Source organism: Enhydra lutris, unplaced genomic scaffold, assembly GCF_002288905.1.
Source record: "Enhydra lutris kenyoni isolate GAN:26980312 unplaced genomic scaffold, ASM228890v2 scaffoldscaffold10, whole genome shotgun sequence".
Classification (NCBI taxonomy): Eukaryota; Metazoa; Chordata; class Mammalia; order Carnivora; family Mustelidae; genus Enhydra; species Enhydra lutris.
The window spans coordinates 11,788,117-11,811,752 of NW_019154094.1; the positions used below are offsets into that span (position 1 = coordinate 11,788,117).

Below are 23,636 nucleotides of genomic sequence, written 5' to 3' on the forward strand. Positions count from 1 at the left end.
CATTCATTTAGAAAGAAGGCTCCTGGGCTCTGACAGGAGAAATAATTTTCTCCCAGCCCCCAGTCTGAGCAGCAAAGCCAACCCGACCACTTGCCCCGAGGTCAGGCCACGCTTGGCTCGATTTGGAACTGCTAGCACGCTTCCAATGACGGGAGGTGTGCACAGAAGCGGAGAATTCATTATAACCGGTTAGTCATCCGTAGAGATCGTGGACGCTGCCCGTGGGCGGGACGCACCTGGCGTTTCCCCTGTGGGGCCTGTTTCGGGCGCGGAGCCCGGGGTGGGAGAGCGACCCGCCCACGGGAGCCCGGGGTCTGATCGAGCCAAGTCCGATCAAGCCCAGCATTTGCTGGCGTAATTGTTTCGAGGGGCCACTGGCCAGGAGGGCCGGCTTGGTTCTCGCCCGACCACCCCCGGGCGGCAGCGGCAGCCCACTCTCACTCGCTCCCCCGCCGCCCGAGGTCGCCGAGGCTGCAGGCGGCCCGCGCGCAGGAGCGCACGCCCGGGTTGTGGAGGCACGCGAACTAGCCCGGCCCGGGCGGTGGACGCACGACAGACCCCGCGGCGTCGGGAGCGCGCTACTCGCCAGGGGCCACTCGAGGTGCGCTCGGCGGGTCGAGGATGACTCAGCCTCCCTCGGGTCGGTCTTCACTGCCGGTTGGCGCGAGCGCCCCGTAAAGTTCCCAGTCACACCCCTGACGTCGCGCGCGGGCCGGGGGCTCCTACAGCCAGGTCCTGGGGGGGGGGGGGGGGGGCGAAAAGGCCGGGGGGCAAGCCGGGTCCTCTGGGCGCCCAGGACTTCCCCGACTTCCTTGGTCTCGCCCGTTCTTCAGCGCGCGGCGGGAAAGCGCCGCGGGCCCAGGGGGTGGGGGTCGGCGTGGGGGAGAGGGTGGCCTCCAGGCCTCCGAGGAATCTAGCCTTCCCGAAATCTAGGGGGTCCGCCGGTCAGGAGAGACCGGGCGCTGCAGTGGCTTCCCTTCCCGGCCCTGATAGCCCGGCCGCCGCCGCAGTCACACGGACCCCGGGCTGCGGCGCGCTCGAGAGCCAGCAGCTCGGAAGCCCGGGTCGGGCTCCGGGCGCTTCAGGGGCGGCCCGGCTGCGGCCGAAGCCGGAGCCCAGCGCTCGCGCGCCAGCGCCACCCTTCGCGCCCTCCCCTTTCAGGCGCCGCGGCCGGGGGAGCAGCCGCGGGCGACCACGCAGCAGCGCCCTAGCCGGGACCCGCGGAGCCCCCAGTCCCGTCCCCGCCCCGGCCCCTGCCGCAGACTTTTCCCTCTCCGCCGGCCCCTTCCCTCCGGAGAATCCTCTGAGGCTCGGCGGCACCCGCCCCCGCCCCAGTCGCCCGCGTGCGCACCCCCTCCTCCCGCCCCCCCCCACAAGCAGCTCCGGCCGCTGGGGTCGGGGCACCGCCCGGGGCCAGTCCGAGAGTCGCTCCCGCGGCGGCGGACTGCGGAGTTGTAAAGAACTCGGCGGCCGCAGTGGTCGGGCGGTGCAGGGCGCGCTCCGCCGCCGCCAAGGACACTGGAGTTTGCGAGTCCCCGCCCGCGCGGCGCCTCCTGCCTCCCGCCGGGGCCAGCCGGGCTCCCCCGGGCCGCCGAGGCGGGGCCGGGCGGCCGCCGTGCGAGAGGCGCGGCTCCCTCCCTCCTCCCCCGCCTGCCTCCCTCTCCCCTCCCTTCGCTCCCTCCTCCTCCTCCCCGCCCTCCCCCACCCCCCGCTCCTTTTTCTGCTCCCCAAGTGAGCCCGGCGCGCGAGAGGCAGGCGGGGCGGCGCGGAGCAGGCAGCCCAGCGCGCTCGCCCACCGCCCGCTCGGCGCAGCTCCCCGCGGCCTCTCCTGTCGCCGCCGCCGGCGCGTCGGAGGGAGCCCAGCATGGCCGGGCCGGGCTCGCAGCGGCGCGCGTCCCGGGGGGCCTCGGCGCTCCTAGCCGCGGCGCTTCTCTACGCAGCGCTGGGGGCCGTGGTGCGCTCGGAGCAGCAGATCCCGCTCTCCGTGTAAGTGCCGGCTCCTGCGCCGCCCGGGGAGGGGACCCGGCCGCCCGCGACCCGCCGTGCCCAAGTTTGGGCGCCTGCAGGTGCGGCCCGGCAGGACCTGCCGCGGGCGTCGGCCTCGCCTCTGGAACCGGTCTTCCAGGACGGGCGTGGGGCGGCGAGGCTGGGGTGGGATGCTCTAGCCTCCTCGCTCGGGTCGGCGAGAGAGACCTGGAGAGGTTCACCTCAAGTGACAGCTCCAACTTTGAAGCCTGTTTACCGAATCCAACTTCCACGGGCCGTTTATTTACTCCCGCTTCGCTGTCTTGCCATCTCACTTCTTTTTGGGGAGGGGGGAATGGGTGGGTTTCTTCCGACTTGTGTTTGCCAGGTGATGCCCGGTTTGGGTGATCAAGTTCTCAGACAATTATTCACATAAAACACGGTGATCTTTTCAGAGGGCTTGGGAGACTTTGCGCATTTTGAACTGTGTGACCCCCCCTCGGGCCCCCTCCCGCGTTGCGCTCTGCAGTTTGGTGCTGACAGTTTCTACCCAGCCGCTTTTTCCATCTTTTTTTTTTTCTCTCCAATGTTGCATCGCCCGGCTCCTTCAGCCACAGCCTCGTGTGTGCGTGCGTGTTGACTGTGACACGGGTGTTATATTTGTTCCTGTGCCCTTTCTCCCTGTAGGGTGAAGCTCTGGGCCTCCGCTTTTGGTGGGGAGATAAAATCCATTGCTGCTAAGTACTCCGGCTCCCAGCTTCTGCAAAAGGTAAGGTTTCTGTGGTGGCAGGAAGCGATGATTTTTTTCCAGCACAGAAAATGGAGGCAGATTGAGTTTTCCAAACAAACGTGAACCCCGAGCAGCATCAGTTATCAGAGGTGTCTCTGATCCCCTGGTTTCTTGGTAGTGTACCGTGCAATGATTTCTCCCTACCAACCGGTTATTTTTAGATGACACTTGATTCTAAACAAAAAGAAAAGCAGGATCCTCACTGGCACTGTCCTGGCTGGGGCTCGGAAACTGAGTGTGTTTGCATGGCTCTCCTTTCAGTGTTGGTATTGCTGTTCCTGTGTGAGAGCAGATGCTTCTCTGGCCAAAAAAACGCTAACTTCATCCAAGGGACAGCCTCGGTGCCTGTTTTATGATATCTTTCACCTTGCCTGGCTTGGAGACTGGGGTTCAGCGTATCTGAGAAAGACACTGCACTATTGTTTGTCATCCCTGCGGTTGTACAATCCCATTATTCCCCAATCATCTAGACCCAGGGCTGGGATGCATTACATCATTACAGATAAGGAGAATGAATGTGGTTATCTTTCCACTCAGCTGCACTGCCGGGTAATAACCTATGAGAGTAGTCCACAAACTTAAGAAATTGGTCTGCGTCCATATAATTCTGGAGAGTAATGAGAATGGAGAATTGATTATTAGGCTTTTATCAGAAACTGCATCAATTTTAATTTAAACAGGCAGCATTATGCTTAAAATTACCTTGTGAGATATATGGTCCTTTGCCCTCCCCTCCAAGAAAAAAAAAAAAAAGGAAAAAAATAGGCTGGGAAGGAAAGATTACAAGGGTTCAAAGAATTTCAAGTTAACAAATCAACAGGATCAATCCAAGTATTCTCTCAACGATAGAAAATAAAATTGGCCTTTAGGGGATAATACTCTGAAATTGGGTACAAACAGATTAAATTGTCAAGTTAACTTTTCAGCATTTTTAAATGTGCTTTTTGGGCCAATGTAACATATGTGTTATGTATGCTGCCTGGTAACCAAGTACGTATTTTATTTATGGCATTCAGCTTCAGAGAGTCGCGTTTTTGGGGACATTATATGAAACAGTCTGTCACATGAAATCCAAATATCGTAATAAGGCATCAGCCCACCATGGGATGAGGGAAGTTATTCTTAAAAATTGCCAATAGCCGTATTCTTTGAAACTGTGGAAAGACTGTTTGCTCCACTCTGTTATTTGGGGAAGGAGTTCATTGAATTAGGGGCAGCTGATAAAAACTTGAGGCTGCGATGTGCCTTTATGGAAAATGATGACTTACATACCTGAGACCCACCTGTCAGTTTATAGGACTTGTCTCTTCTGCTAGTATTTGAATCTGGACCAGTCTGTATCCTGCTTTGGCATCTTGCCTGCGTGTCAGATGTTTCCTGTGAAGAGTTTTGGACTGTCGTTGCTGCCTGCATTGCATTGCTTGTGTATTTTCCTTATGCTTTTAAAGAAGAGAACATTTTTGTATAACTTTAAAGGAATATTTTTCATCTGCATGTTGTGGTTTAGTTGTAGCAACTCTGAAACTATCCCTTCAGAGCCTGTGAATGTTTTTTTTCTGTTGTGCTTACATAGCTCTTATCTCACATTTTGTAGGAGCGCAGGAGATGGGCTCTCCGAAGTTAGCGCACACGCACACACACACACACACACACACACACACACACACACACACAGTGCACAAAGCCCCATCAGTCATATTATTGGCTACTCTATAATAGCAAATTGGAAACAGCTAAAATGCTCCTCTTACCTTCTCATCAGCATCCTTTCTGATATTGAATTCACAAGCCTAGCTTTGCTTTTGCCCTGTTTGCAGCTTGACAATTGTGTAATTATTTCAAGCTGTTTATGGCTTTGTTGTCGTTCCTTGCTGTTGCCTGGCATTTTGTAATCTGATGCAAGGGGAAGGTGGGGTGTTGCTCTGCATTTGGTTCTGGGGTGGATACCTGCTCTTCTTGCATTTCCAAAGCAGTCTTCTGCCCAGGAGTCCTGAGGCACCTATGGCTTTGGCTTGGTAGGCAAGGACTTCCATGAATGATGGGCAGGACATGTCAGGCAACTTGGGGAGTACTTTTGCAGGTACCTTTTGGCCATCTTGGTCCATTGACTCCAAATATGATGGATTTTTTTTTTTAATTAGCAAAAAACATTGATTTAGATAGTTCAGAGTAGAAGAAAGTATAAGAAAAGATCTAAGGTGCTCAGAGTGCGGGAGGCTTAACATCATTTGGAAAAGCAAGGAGACTGTTGTTGCCTTTCCCTCGCTTATTTTCAAGTTTCTGACCATTTGCCTGAAGAGATACTCCTCTAAGTCAAAACTCTGTGCATCTTTCCATCACATCGCTGCATCCTTAACAATCCAGAGACTTTGAAAGTGAGTTAAAAAAAGGAAAACACTTGGCTGAAAAACGAAGTTAACACTGTATTAAGGGGACTCAAAGGTGATGATACCATGTTGCATAACAGACTGTAATTACACTTCTAAGGCACGGACATTTAAATTTGATTTTCAGTGAAGTAGGCATACTGTATACCACTGTATAATTTTACATATTCTATGTAGTTTCTCTAGCTGACACTTCATTGTGTTGTGAGTTAATGTAGTATGTCCATTTTTAGAACGGGGGTTTATTAATTTCTGCACTAAAGCAAAAACTTTACAAAATAGCTATTGTGACTACGAGTTAAATAACAATTGGCCATTTATTTTAAGGTGTTTGGAGACTGGGAAAACTGCCATTTTGGTAAGGTTTTTTATTAGCTCATATAGTTTGAGTGGTAGAATTATCGCCGACTTCATCAACATAAATACGAGTGCTTAACAATGTACCTCACTGTCATGGCTTCAAAAAGGAGAGTATTGCCCCAATTGTTTCTGTGTTTCATACCATGGCTTTTGCTACTTTACCTTATGACAATATGTTAGGTATTCTCTGCCAGACTTTCCCTTTTTTTTTCCCCCTCCTTTTTTGTCTTTGCTGAGCACAGGAATAGGAACCTATTCGTTTCTTTAAAAAAGGATATTTGAATTTGTAGAACGCCGTTGTCGTGCGTTAGCAAAGTGGTATGTTTTCGGGACGGTGTGGAAGAACCTGAGACTTATACGTTGGACTCAGAGTTAATCTTGAAAGGTTGTTCCAGAACAACGGCCCTGAAAGGGACGCTCTGGTGAGCCGCTGTGTGTCTGTCTCCTGCCTTCCTCGGCCAGCAGAAACTGCAGAGCTTTAAATTGACTTCAACTTTTAATTAACTTTCCTATTTGACGTATCCATACCAGTATTCAGCTGCCTCTGTCTTGCTTCATTTTACTTAGAGAATGCACATTGTTTGGGTTCTTTTGCAGAGGCATAGTTTTATTACCTCTCTATTTTGGGAATCAGTGCCCAGCGTTCCAGTAGGTCCCGTAGCCTAGGCTGTTAAACTCATGGGCTCCACACCCCAGACACTCACAGTGCAAGGTATTAAAGTGTGGTGATTCTCATTTCCATCCTCCTTAGGAAGACTTTGGCAGAAGCTGGGTTTTTTCATTCTGTTTAGTACCGCATTCAGAGAGTGCTGTGTTTTGGGGGGACGAAGGGTTCCAATGACATTTTCCAGCATCGGGATGATAAATACACAGCGGAAATACAGGTCCTGTGCGTCTCTGCCATTAATGCGAGGAAAATAATGGACATTTACCTTGAATGCCTCATGCAACATTTACCAAACATGCATTTCTTGGAATGCACAGCCAGGTTTTTGCGTTATGAACTATTTATTGAGAGGACGGCTTTCATACATACACGTGCTGTCTCTTTCCACAAGACAGAGTCAGCAAAGTAAAAGGTTGGTTCTTTAACCCATTTTGATAATTATGACTTTTCATCAATGTGGAAATCGATGGACTTTTAAATAATTAAATAGGAGTATTCACTTATCAGGAACAGTGCTGTGCTGCCCGTAGGAAGCCTGATACTCTACAGATCACTTTTCTAGGGGAGGTGCTCCTTCGCTGAACGTTTTTGTTGAGTAAACACGGTTTTTTGTCATTCTGCAAGATTAATGCATTCAGCCCACACCGCCAATGGCCAAGGCTTTACTTCACAGCACCACTTCAATTACTGGACTTTTCTCTGGCAGCTTATTTTTAAAAGTCTTGAAATCTCAGAAATGACAGTTTTCAGTGTTTCGGGACAGTTTATTGGTCTCCTTATCACAGTCAGCAGCGCATTAGCAGGACAGGGCGAACCAGCTGGAATTCAGTGATGCATCTTACCCCTACATGTATCTAACTGCATTTGTAAACTCACACCCTGCCCCTCTCGGACCGGATGAAGTCCTTTTTGTATGGCTTCACTAAATTTTTGTCTGAGCTCCTTTTGTTCATGTCTTTTTCCTTCTCCCAAAATTTCTTTGCTGCCGGATATATTTCTGCTTTGCTTTTTTCTCTCATTGGGAGCTGCTGCAGCCTCTGTTGCTCGATTTACAGATGCTAGTCAAAATTAAGGGGAATGAAAATAGAGACATTGTTTTCCTGTCGGAGGCAAACTCAGATGTTTATTTCAATGTGGTTATAATTTTGATCAATTACTCTGGGGAATCTCATGCTGGCTTTTTATTTCATTTTGTGTTTTATCTTATTCTAATACCAGTGTGCTTTGAGGCACACACACGAGTACTCAATCACCTAATAATTATGAAATCTGTCGGGTGTGTGCAAGCGCAGTTAATGTTTCCATTTCGTGTCGAAGACCTAGCCGTGTACACGGATGAACCAAAGTAAAAGAAAGGTGGAATCCTTACCCCACGTGGATGAACCAAAGTAAAAGAAAGGTGGAATCCTTACCCCAAGCACCTGTGGTCCTGCCGGGGGTTGAACTGTCCTGCAGGCTAAGGACATATTCACAGAAGTGCACGTTTGAGGTTTGAGCCCTTTTCCAGTCTTGGATGGCTCCTCAGTTGGGGGGGGGGCGGTGCTCACACTTGTGCCCATCAATACATGACTTGGTGTGTTGAGCTTCCTTAAAGAAGGGTACATTCTCTCCAGGATCTTTTTTGTCCGGTGTGTCACTCATCCAGATTTACTATTGTAGATGCCAACAGATAAGCTTTTTCTTTATCCACGTTCATGTCTGCCAAGGGTCCCCCATCTTCTGCAGTCACAGTGTTTTACTGAAATTGCCTCCTTCGCTGAGACCCAGAGCATCTTCTAGACAGAGACTTTGAGCAGATTGTGTTCCCCGGGACACTGGGATCTGACTGGGAGGTTTGCTATGGCTGAGACTGAGAAAAAAAATGAAATAGGTGTTGTCAGTGCCAGCCTCTGGATTAACCTATGAGATCCTTTTAATGAAGTTTTTATACAAGAGACATAATGTCTCTGTGTTTTATGTCAAGTGAGTGCAGTCCTGCTATTGTGTATCGTTCAGAAAGTGAAAAAGTTCCTCATGTCAGGCTTCTGGAAACATTGATAGGATCTTTATCAGCCCTCTTTGGTCCATGAAACAAAAGTTAGCCTCTCCTTCAAAGGAGGGAAAGGATATAGAGGGAGAGGAGGGTTGCGTGATCTCCTTCGATTTTCCTGAGTATTTAGTGACCAGAAGATTGAGGTGGTTGTTCCTGAAATGTCAAGCCAGGCTCAAAGACCCCTCCGTGACACAGTCCTCTGCCTGGCCATAGCTCCCCCTCGACAGAGTAGGCGTCTGCATAGCTGCTGTATTTTCAGGAGATTTCTGTGTGCATAGCCAGCATGTCTGCTTTTCAGAAGAAAGTTATTTTACTGACACAGCTTTGAAAAGAGTCCAGTGCGTTTTCAATAAATGGTAAACATTTCAATTTCCATTTGCTTTGAACAACACTCATTGGGTGTTCATTCCAAGGCTGTTTAAATAAGGCATTAAATTTATAAGGTGTATTAAATTTGTATGTTACATAGCTTCCTGGTGACCTCAAATCAAGATTATGAAAATAACTCCGAAGCCAAACTAGTAATGGGCATTTCAAGGCCATATTGGAAAGGAGAGCATTATCTCTTGACAAGAAATAGATGGCTATTTCTTCACTTTGCGTGCTTCAGAGTGTTTATCTTGGCACCTGATATTGGAAAACAGTACCCTCCCAAGGTTAAAAGAGCTGTTATCCATGTAAATGATCGGGACAGGGAAGCTGGGCAGGGCCACGAGTGGCTGTGGGTTCACAGAGCAGACCTCTGGTTATGCATTTTAGGAGAAGCGACTGCCAGCTAATATCAGAGCTCCCACGTGTTATTACCATTATATTTATTAACTGTGTGCACGCGTGCGTGTGCCCGTAGAAACAGGTGCTGCTCATCCCAGAATGCGTCAGATGCTGCCTGCTGATGGAGAAGACGGCGCTTGTCCTCTTGGGCTTCTGCAGAGCATGGCTTGAGGTACCCAACCAGGTCTGCTGGGACAGGACCAGTCCACCGGGCACCTGAGATCCTGCAGACGGTTGGAAGCTGAGGATCTGCTGGGACCAGGACCAGCTCCGTAATTTGCAGGGCCCCGTGAGTGAGGAGAATATGGGACTCTGTTCAAAAACTATGAAGAATGTGAAGATGACGACAGCAGAGCATTAAAGCACAGGGCCTGTCTGCCCTGGGCGAAGTCCCCTATGGGGCTGCCCATCCTCATTTTGGCTTTTTCTTTCCCCTGCCGGGGGGGCTTGTCCAGGCCACACTCAGTCTATGAGGCGTCCTTCGCCCCTCTTTGTTCATCGTCATAGTAGGTGGAGAGCTTGGAGCATTTTCAGAGACGCACATCTTTGGAGATGCGATGTTGTTGAAGGAGAGGTCATTGGCCTAGGAGCTGTGGCATCTGTGTTTTTATCTTTTCTGTAGGTGTTTCCTGAGTGGATTTGGGAAAATTGTTTAATCTCGTTGTAAAAACAGGTGGCCTTCACTCATTCACTCTGGTTCCTACATTCCAGGTACCGTGATAAGGATTTATGTGTGCCATCCCATTATATTCTCCCAACAACCTAGTAAGTCAGGGACTACCACCCACCAACACCCCCCCACCCCTTTTACAGATTTGGAAGTTGAGACTCCCAGAAGTTAGGCAGCCGTTCCCAGGGGACTGAGTCTGTTTACGCGGCCACTGTGCTGCAGTGTCCCCTCCTCTCTGTGTGATCTTTCCTAGCCTCCGTTCCTGTTTGAGAAAAGTGTGGTTAATACCTGTGTTTCTCTAGCTCATGGGTATTTGGGAGGATTCAATGAGGCAACAGCCGAGAGGTTCCGTCAGAAGCTGAAAGCCTGAGCTAACAGCAGAGAAGACAGGTGTGGAGTCAGAGGGACTTGGATTGGAGTCCCAGATCTGCCATGCCCTACCCGGGTTGTCTTGTTTGTTTGACATTTCTGAACCTCGCCTGTGAAAGGAGACCAATACCTTCTACCTTGGAGGCTGTGATGAAGATTAAATGAAACAATGTACAAAAAGCACTTAGCATGGTGCCTGGCACCTGAAGGCCTCCTGCCAGGGAGTTGCCGAGGTCATTACTGGCTGCATGATACAACTAGAAGGTTTTTAGTTAACCTTCACTGAGCACCTGTGGGCACCGGCTGCACAGAGCTGTGTGACCGCGCGAATGAGCAAGGGCATGGATGGGTGGGTGCATTGGCAGCTGGTCCCACCAGGCACCTGACAGGAGGGAGCTTGTGGACCCAAGCAGGAGGAGGCAGTATGGATGTAACCTCTGCCCAGACATTCCCCTCTCCTCCTTGAGGTCAGCTCTCTGCTCCCTGAGGGTCAGGAGAAGAACCCCTCCCACGAGGAATCAGGCTGGAAAAACGTCGGGGTACCCCTGTTCCCTCCCCCCCGACTCTGCCCTGCTGTGGGGGCGGTGGGTCAGGCTGCAGAGTGGCTGGGTGTGCTGCCGGGTTCCCAGTGCGGCTGGAGCCGTAGGCGAGCACGGGCATCCAGCGAGCCCCCTGCTGTGGGGGTGCGTCCAGGAGCCAGCCCTGTGCACTCATGAATCCAGGTGCCCCCCTGGACAGCATTCCAGGCATTTCCTCCCATGAATATCCCATCCGCTGGACTTCTCCCAATGACTTCCCGGGGAGTGGCGGGGGGTGTCTTGGGGGTGGTCCTGGAGACCAGCAGGAGACAGGGCATCTCACTGGGTGGGGAGAGGGATTTCTTTCTTCCAGCATGGATAGGGAGGTGCAGTGGTGCATGGGGACTGCCATCTGCCCCCAAGTCTCAGGAGGCACTGAAGGGCATCCTGTGTCCCTTGGCCCTTCCCACTGGCCCTGCCTGCCTCTGCTTCAAGGCTTGCTTGGCACATTCTGTTGTGTTTCGCTTGGGAGCATCTGCAGTTCTCTGCCGATCTCCTTGAAGATGTTGAAGGAGTGACACGGGCTAACCTCGTTGGTGGCAAACATAGGCACCAATACTTGGAAATCATGCTGGGGGTGGGGGTTGCTAGTGTAGCTGCACACATTAGGAACATTGTTTATGTACGAAGTTGTTATAATCAGCGGTGAAAGTCAGTAAGAAGTCAGGAATGAAAGGAGACATGCAAATCTGTGCTGGTACCACTTGGGCCGGGTAGTTTAGAAAAGTGCCCAAGAACCATCTGTGCCCAGGAATGTTACAGAACATCAGAGTCTGACTGTACCGGCAGCTTCTTGAAATCCACCAAGGTCATAACCAGCTTAGGTAAACAGATGGTTGGTGGGGGCTGGATAGGAAGGAAATGGACTTTTTTCTTTCGGTGTTCCGTATGAGCCAAGCATTCTTCGTAGGAAAGTAGATCACGTTAGGCATCGGATGTGGTCCTTGGTTCTCTCTGGAGGTGGCCCCCATTACCTACTTCTCGCAGGGGGCTCTTGCAGCTCAGGGAGGTGGGACAGCTGGCCACGTCGTGGGGCTGGGACTCACACTGGCTTGTTTCCACCCCCCAAAGCCTGGGATTATCCTTTAATAGGACAGACCACCTGTGTGGGCTGATCCCACCTGAGCTCAGTCTTCAGTGGAGTCTGCAGGAAGGGAAGGGCTGGGTAGTCTGGGGGTCCCAGAGCCCTCGCCTCTTTCTTTCCCCCAGACATGTTTCCTCAGGTGGGGTATCAGGATGTGTACTCTTTGGGCAGCGAGGCTAGCAAGGACTCTGAACTCTGGTGTGGGCTTGTGCCTGCCGGGGGACAAAAAATGGTCCCTAGAGGACAGCGGGCAGTGTTGGCTGGTCTGGCCCTGACTGGTGGGGGAGAGGGGGCAGTATAGGGTGGGCACCTTCACCCCTCTTCTCAGCCTGGAGGTCGGAGCTGCCAGGAAGAGAACAGTCTGGTGGGATCCCCAGGCAGGATGCTGTCTCAGCTAAGATGAGAGGATTCAGCCGTCCATGAAAAAATGGGAAGCATTTCCCTTCGTGTTTTCCCTAAAAAGTCAAACCTGCTCTTCCTCTGTTTGCTCAGGTCTCTCAATATGGCAAATACGGTGTTATACACTTAACAATTTGACATCTTTTCCCAAGACTTTGACATTTTGCATGAAAATAGAATGAAAGGTGTAATCTGGCCTGTTGGAATTCCCCGGAGTCTAGACCTTCCCTTGATGTAAACTTGACCCTGCATTTCCTTCTTGATAGATGCTAACTCTTGCCTCCCAGGAGGGAATGAAGTGTCTGGTTTTAGAAAAATCTAGATTTCTTTTTTTTTTAAGATTTTATTTATTTGACAGAGATCACAAGTAGACAGAGAGGCAGGCAGAGAGACAGATGGAAACAGGCTCCCCACTGAGCAAAGAGCCCGATGTGGGGCTTGATCCCAGGACCCTGAGACTATGACCTGAGCCAAAGGCAGAGGCTTAACCCACTGAGCCTCCCAGGTGCCCCGAAAAATCTAGATTTCTATTACAGGGAACATGCACAGCTGAAGAGAGATTTTTAAAAAGAGCACGGGCCTTGGAGGTGAAGTCTGCTCTGCCAGTCACTGTTTCTACCTCCCTAGGGCTTGGTTTGCTCATCGGCAAACTAGAACTACTAATAAAAGCACCTGTGTTATAGGCCATCGGGGAGCGTTAAGTGATATAACCCATATGAAGTAGTTTAGAACAATATGTGGCACATGGGAAGCCTTACTTCTCTGGCTACCCTCTCATTTATGGTGTCCAACTTCATTTTTAAAGAAGAGCAAAAGAGACTCTTGGAATTTTAGTCACTTAGACCACATGATGGGTTCATAAAATAGAGACCATGAATGGCACACTCATTTAACGCTGACAAAGGCACGATGGCAAACAAAAGCATTCATGTCTTCCCCAAGGAGGTGGGTTTCTTTTGCTTTCTTTCCCAAATTCTTCTAATCTGGTCCCTTGTACAGTAAAGGTGGGCAGTGTGGGGATTCAAGTTCCTTCTTGCTATAATATAGTGCGGTAATTTGCAAAGCAAGGAGAGAGTCGGAAACATCGGATGGGGCTTTGGGTCTTTGTACCTGCGCCACCACCGGTAATGCCTTTCCTATTGTGCTTTGTTGAGGCAGAGGCGGAAAAATGTTGTAAAAAGAACAATGGGTGTGGGAGGCGATAAATCCATGAGAAGTAGGTAATCTTTGGCCACGCGTCATAACATACAGCTTTACTCTTTGCTTCCTACCACTTTCCATTATTTGTGAAATTTCTATGAACACAACATGATCACGTCGTGTATCAGCAGCTCAATGGGCAAGGGTTTTGCCCCACTGACAGTCCTTGGGCTTCTCAGATGCTAATGCTGAAGGCTGAGTGTTCTTCTCGGTTTTGGCCTGTGCCCCTCAGAAGGCTGTTCATTTGCAAACCAGCACAGAGGACTCTGTTTAAGGGAATCGCCATCAGACAACCAGTAAAATTTGTGTGTGTGTGTGTGTTTTAATATACATGGGCTGTTTCCTTTTGTAAATAAAAACTGAGGTCTGCTTTAAAATCCCAAGGTCTGGGGCCAAGTTTGAGTTTTTCAGAGCATCAGGATCATCTGGTGGTCACCCTGAAACTTCTTTCCTGTGTAATCCTCTCAGGAAGAGGGCTCACAGCTCACGAATCTTTTGAAAAAAGCCAACAGTATACATTTCCCAGGACAGGCATTTCAGAATTATGGAACCATAGCTGGATTTTCTACTTAAATAGCAAGATTTTCATGTTGGTTTTTTTGTTTCTGTTTTTTGGTTTTTGTTTTTGCATGAAACAAATGTCCTAGGAATGTTAGGAAAAATATATAGACTTAGAAATCAGGGGATTATTGATCTTCAAAAGTTTACTTTTAAGGCAGGCGGTTGGTCTTGGGAAGGCAGAAATGTGTAGGGGAAGGTCAGGATTTGACTCTGGCTAATTCACATTTGAATCCAGGGCTACCCTGACAAGTCAGTTGTGAAACCTCACGGTTTCTATCTGCCAAATGGACACGATGATAATAACTTCTAGGCTGGAGCTGAGAAGTCCAAATGAAGAGATGGACATAGGATACTTAGCAATCAGTGGCTCACGGGAAGCGTTTCGAAAAGGTGGGCTTGGGGTGCCTGGGTGGTTCAGTTGGTTAAGCAACTGCCTTCCGCTCAGGTCATGATCCCAGAGTTCTGGGACCGAGCCCCGCATCGGGCTCTCTGCTCAGCGAGAGGCATGCTTCTCCCTCTCCCACTCCCTCTGCTTGTGTTCCCTCTCTCACTGTCTCTCTCTCTCTGTCAAATAAATAAATAAAATCTTTAAAAAAAAAAAAAAGAAAAGAAAAAGGTAGGCTCCAGCCGTCATTCCCCAGGAGCTGCTCCCGCATCCCGGTCATGTTGGCTGCTGTAGAGAGCCGTCCGTCCGCTGCGAGGAGAGCTAACATCAGGCCACCTGGAGACCTTCTTTGGAGACCTCCATTAAAGCTGCCCACCACTGAGCTCCACGAAGGCATCTTGGACAGTCATCGTAACAACGATGCAGGTGCTTGGTATGTTGTGCTATGTTAGATTTGCCCAAGATTACCCAGCTCCAAGTGGCAAAGGCAGGCTTGGAGCCTGGGTTTTGAGCGTCCTGTTCAGGTGTCTGGGCTGGGGCTCCTGGTATTTCCAGGACCAGCATGTTTTGGGCAGGACTGGTGGTAGAAACTTCTTCTTCATCCTTAATCCTTTCCCCTTTGGAATTCTTTGTCTTATTTGGATTCACTGTCATTTACTTTTATAATACAGAATTAGGGGCACCTGGGTGGCTCAGTGGGTTAAAGCCTCTGCCTTCGGCTCAGGTCATGATCCCAGGGCCCTGGGATCAAGCCCCTCATCGGGCTCTCTGCTCAGCAGGGAGCCTGCTTCCCTTCCCCTCTCTCTCTGCCTGCTGCTCTGCCTACTTGTGATCTCTGTCAAATAAATAAATAAAATCTTTTTATAATACAGAATTAAAAGGGGGGGGCAATGATGAGAGGAGGACCCAGTAACCCTTCTAGCTTTCTACAGTTTTCTCTTTTATCATAATAACATGACGCTGCTAGTTTTTGGTTCCTTTGAGGGTCAGCCAGCCCTCTCCACATCAGCTCTGACTCTTAAGCCTTTCTGAGAACCTCATTGAATTTGGTTCGGTTTCCGTTTTTGTATTCCCTATGATGGTAACGGGCGGGGGGGCTGGGGAGGACCCTGGTACAAGATGGATCTGACTGGAGACCGAGTTGTGTTCCTTAGCTTTACTTCTGGGCCTCAGGTCCCTTACCTGTAAAATGGGGTCATGGGGAGGATTAGCTGTGTCAGCCTGTGCCAGTCTTCATGCCCCGTAAATTTCAGCTCCTTGGTTTTTGATACGCTCATTCTTTGTCTCTCTTCCCTGGGTGTTTGTTGGGGCTTATTTATTATCTTTTTTTTCAAGGAAGAAACACAGTTCTGTTTTTCTGCTTGATTGACAGCCAGCTTGAAGGCCACAGCCCTTGGACCCACTAGGGTCAGTTTTATTTTGCATGGAATGAGTCTGGCAGATCTCTTCATGCCCCTGGCAGTCCTGGGGATCCATGATATCCTGAGGACCCCTTATCTCTTTCTGTGTGGGATGTCAGGAAGGAGGCAGGCAAATAGACCTTAAATTCTCCAAGGGCAGACTTGCTCTTTCTGACTGGAGAGGTTCCTCCTTTAGCACTTGGAACAGAGCCACCTTTGGGTGGGGTTCAGTGGTCCTTTGTGGGATGTACAGATTAAACAAAAGAGGACGCTTGCCGAGTCTTTTTTACTGGTGCTCCCGTGCTGGTGAGCAGAAAAAGAACAGTATGGCACACAGGCCAAGAACTAGGTCCTTCACATCTCTTTCTGCACTTACTCTCTAGCACTGGGTTTTTGAATCCCTGGTATCAGGCGCCGATGCCCGCTGGCTGTAGCAGTCCAGCTCTGAAGCCCTGCGGGCGGGTCCCTCGCCCACAGCCCTCTTGGTGACTGCAGGAACAGCCAGACATCCGAGCCAGCTGGTCCTTACCCTTCTAGCCAGCCAACCCTCCTCGCCCCCGGGGAGCATCCCGGCAGCATCCCCAACACACGACCGAGTCTCCCCCAGAAGCCTCCCGGCCGGGCGGAGGGGTCCCGGCACCTCCGCGGCACCGAGTGCAGCTGCTGCAGCGGGAGCACCGCAGTGCCGCGCGGGAGCACCGCAGTGCCGCGCGGGTGCACGAGGAGCACCAAGCGAGACTGATGGGGCCTCCGCCGCAGCCGCCACCATCAACCCGGGGGAGGCAACTCGGCAGAGGCAATTAGGGAGCTGCTACAGCTAATTCCATGAAGTGCTCGGATGCCACATTCCCAGTGACATCAGGGAGAGATGAGAATTTTAATTTCTATCCCTTTCACCACCTCCGAGGCCCGGCTGGCGTGGGGATGCCACTTAGCGTTTGCTGGGTTTGATTTCACCTTCTCTGTGCAGCTTGCTGTATTTTGTATTTGTCTGTTTGTTCTTCATGTCCCCGGGGTAGGTCTGTGCGTGTGCACTGAGGGCTGTCCTCTGTGGGCCTCCGTGCCAAACTGCAGCATCCGCAGGGCACTGTTCCCGCTCCTGGACCGCGTCCCCGCTGCAGCCTGCAAGGCTGGTTCCCCCACCTCCACAGAGCAGGAAACTGTGCAGGAGGCCATACAGCCAGTGGGGGGAGGGGAGCTATTTGCATTTGCTTTTGTGTCCTGCAGGTGCAGTGGTCTGCCTTCTTCCCTAGGCCTGGCCGAGGATATGCGGAAAGCTCACACCGGAGGGAGCACAGCCCCTCTGAGATGAGGGGAGCAGCTGGTTGGGAAGTGGGAATTAAATGATGTGGCTTTAATGGGGGGCAGTTTTGCCAGAAGATGTTCAGCTCCAGCCCCACTAGCCCTAGGGCCCAACAGTATTGCATTGGGAGGCTCACGGAGGAGTCTCTGTCCAGCTCCTGCTCAGATGTCCCTCTGTGGAGGCTGCGAGGCCTCTTCGGATGGGCTTTGCTCCCTGTAGCCCCACAGTGACCATAATCTGATGCCCGCTTTCTCCCTTCCTGATGAGCCTGACCACTCAGAGGGGAGGGAGAGGGCCTCCACCTGGGGCAGATCTTGGGAACCCAGGCCCTCTAGCTCCGGGTGCTGGGGCCTGGAGGCATGCCCCGTGGCACAGTGGATCAGGAACAGGCCAGGCTGGGAGCACGGGCCGTTTTGACTGCCAGCTCCTGTGTTCGTGAGGGCATCGAGACCACAGAGGGAAGGAAAGCTCTGCGTCCCACAGTGGGCTTCTTAGAGGAGGGGGAGGGAGAGCCACTAGCCCCAGGCTGCCCCGGACCTGTCGGAGCTCCCCTGCTGGATCCCACAGGAACCTTGCTTTGTACAGCCTGTCCTCTGGTCCAGCCACACAGAAGCCTGAATTTCACCTGGTGAAAATGTTCCCCAATGTGTCTGTGTTAAACGATTTTATTTTTCAATTTATTTTGAGCAAGAGACTGTGCACAGTGCGCGTGCATGCGTTGGGGGAGGGGCAGAGTGATAGAGAGAGAGAGAGAGGGAGTGGAGCCCACAGGAGGCTCAATCTCACTTCCCTGAGATCATGACCTGAGCCGAAATCAAGAGTCAGACACTTAACCCACTGTACCATCCAGGTGCCCCAATGTGTCTGTTTTTAACAGCCAGAATATTTTGTCCCAGTGCATCTTGGGGAACAGTCCCCTTATTAGCATGATCTACGTTGAGTTGCAGGGAGCAGGAGACAGAAAGTTTAGTCAACAAATGTTGACTAATTTATTCAACATTGAGAAGCCTGTCTGGAAACCCGAGGCTTCATCCTTCTCCTTTTTCCACAACAGAGGTGCACATGACCGACTGCTTCATTTTGGGTAGAACGCCGTGGTTTGGGAAAATCTTCAGCTGTCTTAACAGACTCATGAGAACACATTTGCTTTTGACCAAATGTTGGAAATGTTTTCTTCCTTCCGTCCCTCACTTCTTTCCTGCCTCAACAAACACCCATGGAACACGCAGGGCCGCATGTGGGCTGTGTCAGGTGCCCAAATCCCCTTGCTGGTGTGACCACCTTCAGTGACATCACCCGGAATGCTTTGGTGACAGCACACGCTCACACTCCCCAGGCACGTCAGGCGGTGTCACGCCTCTGTGCCTCGGCCCATGCCAGTCCCGCTGTCCACACTGCTGACCCCGTTGCCCTTGGCTGACTGCTGAGCCCTGCCTCTCACGGATGTCAGACTGTCGCCTGCTGAAGTATCACCTGGGGGCCTTACTGCAATGCCTTCTTTCAGGGTCGCTCCCCAGGTGATTCAGACTCAGTAAGCTTGGCGCAGGGCCCGGGCACCTGCTTCCTAACAAACTTCTTAGGTCATTCTGATGCCGGTGGTCCAGGGACCATGCTTGGAGAAACACTGCTTGTATCCCAGCTCTGGGAAGGCTTTTGGATTCCCCTAAAGAGACCGAATTATTCCCTCTCTTTCCCACTGAGAGGAAAGGTGCACATCTTCTCGCCGTAGTTTGCTTAAGTATCCGCGTGCATAAAGTCTGTGCTGGCCTGGGCCAGAGGCTGTGGCTGCTTAGTTCCCAAACCCAGCTTCCTCGGTGTGGATGGCATGAATGGAGATTTTATATGCAATAGGACTGGGGGCTTTGGAACAAGTCAGGCATTTTATCTTTTAAGTCAGAAGGTACCCAGGAGCACGTCTGATTGTTGAAGCAGTTTATTTAGAAATCACTAAGCAGAGTTTAAGAGGCCATTCTACAATTTGTAAGATGGAGAGAAATTTGTTGATCTGTCACCAATGGCTTTTCTTCCTACCACATAGGTTACTGGGACCTTTAACAGAAAATTGTTTGGTGAACATCAGTATGAAAGACGCCATCTGCTTCCCATAAAAGGGCTGCTCCTAATCTCCCTGGTACAAGAATTGCTCCCCCAGGGCCCTGTTGGGCACAAAACTGCATTTTTTCCTAAGTCAGCGACTTTCATACTTTTTTGACCATGACCCAAAGTAAGAAATACACGGTTCAGTGCAACCCGTTGCCTACAACTTTACATGTGCAATGCAAGTTTCATGCAGCATTACTTAGCTTTCTTCTCTGCAGTGCAATCTGGTCTATTTGTTCGACTGGACTCTTATTAGATTTTTTCTACTCTATTCTATTCCACTCTCTTTTACTTATTTCTAACCTACTCTGCTCCTTCTATTCATTTTGGAAGGCTGGCTGTGGCCAATACATTGTTTTTACAATGTCATAAATATGTTAAGAGAGGAACCATGCCCTCAGTGTTACCAGAGTAAATTATAGGCTAGTTCATTTTCATTCTGGGAGGTGCGGCATTGATTTGGAGATTAAAGCTATATTTTCCTTAATAATAATGATAGTGGAGGATAACATTGGTAAGCCAGTTGCAATGCTAAGCTTCTCATCTATCCCATGACACAGGAACTTTGACAGCACCATTTTCTAGATGAGGACACTTAGGTTCAAGGAGGAAAAGTGACTTGACGAATGTCACATAGTTAACAAGTGGTGGCATTGGTTCCTGAACTCAGGGCTGTCTGACCGTGACCCTGTTCTTACCGGTTTGCATTTGCCTTTCCTCTTGCCAGCAGCCAACTTAGTTGGTCACAGATGTTACACTATGGGCAGCCCAGCTAGAGACAATATGTGGGTGGCATGATGGGGAGCAATGGGGAGGAAATGTGAGAGACAGGGAGGAGAGTAGAAAAGGCAGGTTTGGGAAGCACAGGGTGAGCATTGGGCTTCAAGACACCTGATATTTTACTTGGCACTTAGTGGAATTTAGAAGGAGTTTGCCCATCTATGTTATATTGGCCTTGGAGTTTGCCCATTTATGTTATATTGGCCTCAGAGTTTGCCCATTTATGTTATATTGGCCTCCTGCTCTTAGAGCATCCCTGCATTGGGTGTTTGTTAGTGTACCTGCCAGGCATTTACTTGTTTTCTCATCATCTTCTCTGACCAGGTATTGATTGTCTCTCTGAGGCCAGGAATGATGCCTTTTCCTTCTTGGCACAGCCAGGACGTGGCCTGGGGAGATGCTCCATGAGTGTTTGGGGAATGAGCCAGTGCATAAAGAGACCCTGTGACTTCATCCTCACAACTAGCCCATGAGTAGTACCTCATCCTCATGTTGTATTTGAGAAAACGGAGCCCAAGATCATGAAGCTAATGATGGAGGAGCCAGGTGGAGGACACCCCCCGCCCCATGCAGCTATGACTGTTATGTTCATATTTGTCTGTTGAAGATTGATTTGGTGATTCCACATCCTCCCAAGAATTTTTCTTCCTACCATTTGGATTTGGCTTTTCTGAACTTGGTTTCCAGTTCTGTTTTTGCGCCCCCCCCGCCCCTTTTGGTTATTTGGGTGGGATGTGGTTCGAGCAGAGGGTCACAGGGCTAGAGAGGGCAGGGCCCTGCCTGGAAGTGGGAGGTCCAGGTTCCAGCTTGGGCTGTGATGCTGCTGAGTTCACAGACTGGGAGCAGTGTGCTGCTTCTCCCTGGGCCTGTGCGTGATAGAGCTCAAAGGTCCCTCCATGCTGAGACTCAGCATGCTTCCCGAGGAGGGCAGAGCCCACCTCATTTCCCAGTATGCTCCACCATGAGATGCGTGGGTGCTCTGTCCATGTTGTGCCAGCATCTGTACATCCTTCCCATGTGGGCTGCCCTGCCTCTGTCCCCAGCAGGTGCCTGTGGGGGGAGGGCGTACAGCGATCTCCTGGCCACACCAGGGTACTTGGAGTCTAGCAGGGCCAGCGATGCACATCAGTGCAGACTCTTGTAGGTGATGAGACAGACTTAGCCGAATAGCCAAGGGAAGACAGAGTGGCGTCGAGGTCAGAGGAGACCAAAATGACATCCTGTCCTGGTAAAATCCTCCTCTCCATTTTTGCCAGTGTATTTCCCAAGCGTTCTTGTACCACAGACTCATTCTGAGAGTCGTGTCAGGGAAGGGAGTCATCCTTGGATATAAAAAGCAAAAATAAAAGGGACTAAAATATTTGACATATGATGAAGTTCTGTGATATTTTAGACAGTGAGTAAATTGACATTTATGTAACCTGGTATATTCATTTCCCCCTATGCACCCTCCCTTGAATGGTGACTTAATAACACGCCCGACTAAATGACGTTAATTGCTTTAAACTGCCAAATTAAAAAAAAAAAAAAAGCCAGCATTCATTCAACAAGTGTGCTGTGTTCTTTCAGGCTGCAGCTAGGAGAGTAGCTGGGGTCTCTTGGGGGAGGGAAGGCTGAGATGGAACCCGAGCAGCATGGGGAAAGTGGGCCTGTACATTCTAGAAACCCCGACTACTTAGGCGCCACGTAAGTGGTGGAGCCGAGAGTTCGGGTCCTGGCACTGAAGCTACCTGTGGATGGTTGATGGCCTTGAGCGGCCACTTCATTTCAGGGTTCCCTCTTCTTTAAGTGATCCCTATCTCACTGGACTGTTGTAAAGATTTTTTTTAAAAAAAAAGATTTTATTTATCTATTTGAGAGAGAGAGTGAAAGAGCATGAGAGGGGAGAAGGTCTGAGGGAGAAGCAGACTCCCCATGGAGCTGGGAGCCCGATGTGGGACTCGATCCTGGGACTGCGGGATCATGACCTGAGCTGAAGGCAGTTGCTCAACCAACTGGGCCACCCAGACACCCCCTGTTGCAAAGATATTTACATTAGCTCATGACTGCAAAATTCAGCTCCGTGTCTGGCAGTCGTAGGAATTCAATGGAAGGCAGCAACCATTATGGTAATTCTTACTTTCTTGGAGTCATATACTCACCCCCTTGGGTCGGTGGTGCTACCTCCCCCGGGGACATTCACTCTCCATGACCAGTTCGTTCTTCTCTTTCTGGTTCCCATGCTAGTCTCTATCAGTAGACATTTGTGGAGTACACGAGTGAGTGCCGGCAACGAGTGAACTTGGTAGGCTGAGAAAACGGAGGCCCCGAGAGGCCAGCCAGATCCTAAAATGGATCAGAGAGGCACACCAGCTCTCCTCTGTCCTCAGCTACGACCCTCATTGAATAGGGGCTGTCGTCTCCTCAGTAAAGAGTTACCTAAATTCACAGGAGAAACACCACTTGTTCCCCTGCTCTCTGAAGGTGAGGCATGTGGGGATGTGCTCACGTGTGTGTGTGTGTGCCCGTAAACTTTCCAGGATGGCATCCCAGGAAGTTAGGTCGTATTAGAGGTGGCCTCATGGCTGTGCAGAAACTAATGATTTGGTTAGTGTTCATTCTGGGGCAAAATGACAGACTGGTAAACCTTTATCTCCTTAGGAAGAAAGCTCCTTAAAAGTGCTTATATTCTGAATTAGCTGCGAAGACCCACTACGATGTTGAAAGAGCCTAGACCCATCAAGCCCCATCCAAAGTGCTTTATCTGAGAGAAAGCTTTCCCCGCTGATCTACGCTGATCTGTTCGTGTGTATGTCCTCTTTCTCTCATGTGTTGCAGAGGAGATTAAGCCTCTCAGCTCTGCCCCAAAGCCATGAACACTCCCACTACAATGGGCTAGGAAGCTTCACAGTGCCCTGTCTTTCTTAGATCTGGTTTGTGGACAAGCTTCTGGGTTGAGAGAGCAGGAGAGAGAGCAGCAGAGGGGCTGGAGAGTGGAGAGAGTCCCTTTCTGTTCTCTTTTGAAAAGTCCTTGAATTCAGCCCTTGAATAGTGCAGTATAAATTTGAGAGATGATGGCTATTAATACTTTGCTTCTTGTGTAGCAGCTTTTAGGCCAGGATGTCAAAATACATCAATAACACATTTTTTTCTCCATTTCTCCATTTCACGTGGAGGGAGGAAGTGGAGAGCATCTCCAGAGAGCACATGGCTGCCTTGGACCATGACTGGTCCCTGGCAGGAGCACAAGAAAACAGTCTGAATTTGATGATTTCAATCATCCATTCATCATTCAACAGAACAGATGTTTTGGTGTCTTGTTACTCCATCCCAGGTATTGTGCTGGCTTTGGGGATATAGGACAAGAAGAATCAGAAAGTCTGCACCTTCATGGAGATGACAGTCTTGTGCAGAAATCAGGCATTTCTCAAAGAATTAGAGTTAGAGGACCACATGCAAGTCTCCCTGCGGTGACAGCATGGGGCCTGAAGACCTGCTCTGGCCTGGGGTCAGAGGAGGCTTGGCGAAAGGGACCAACTTTAGCTGAGACCGGAAGGCTGGCGGGAATTAATATGACAAAGAAGTAGATGAAGGGACCCTGGGTCCTTTGTGCTGCCTCCTCACCCATCCTGGCCCAGCCTTACCCTCACCACCCTGAGCGCACCCATGCCTCACCTCCTACATGAGTTCTGGGTCCCAAAAACTCATCCCATACTTTTCTTCTTGGTCTTTGCTTTCCCCGCTCCTACTGCCCCACACTTGCATCCTTGTCCTAGAGCTGCTTGTTGAATTCTCAGTCTTCGTAGCCTGGTTCCTGAATTCAGCAATCAGCTTTTGAGCTTGTCCCGGGCCAGGA

The 23,636-nt window shown here is 50.4% G+C and overlaps 1 protein-coding gene across 1 annotated transcript in view; it reads left to right on the forward strand.

Moving 5' to 3' along the window:
* The first annotated feature begins 1,864 nt into the window (after window positions 1-1,864).
* LOC111144138 (calcium voltage-gated channel auxiliary subunit alpha2delta 3) overlaps window positions 1,865-23,636 on the forward strand; it is an 868,443-nt gene continuing 846,671 nt past the window's right edge. Inside the window, exons 1-2 of the mRNA XM_022498297.1 lie at window positions 1,865-1,986; window positions 2,653-2,734. Of these exons, the coding sequence (XP_022354005.1) occupies window positions 1,865-1,986; window positions 2,653-2,734 (204 nt within the window). The remainder of the gene's footprint in view (window positions 1,987-2,652; window positions 2,735-23,636) is intronic.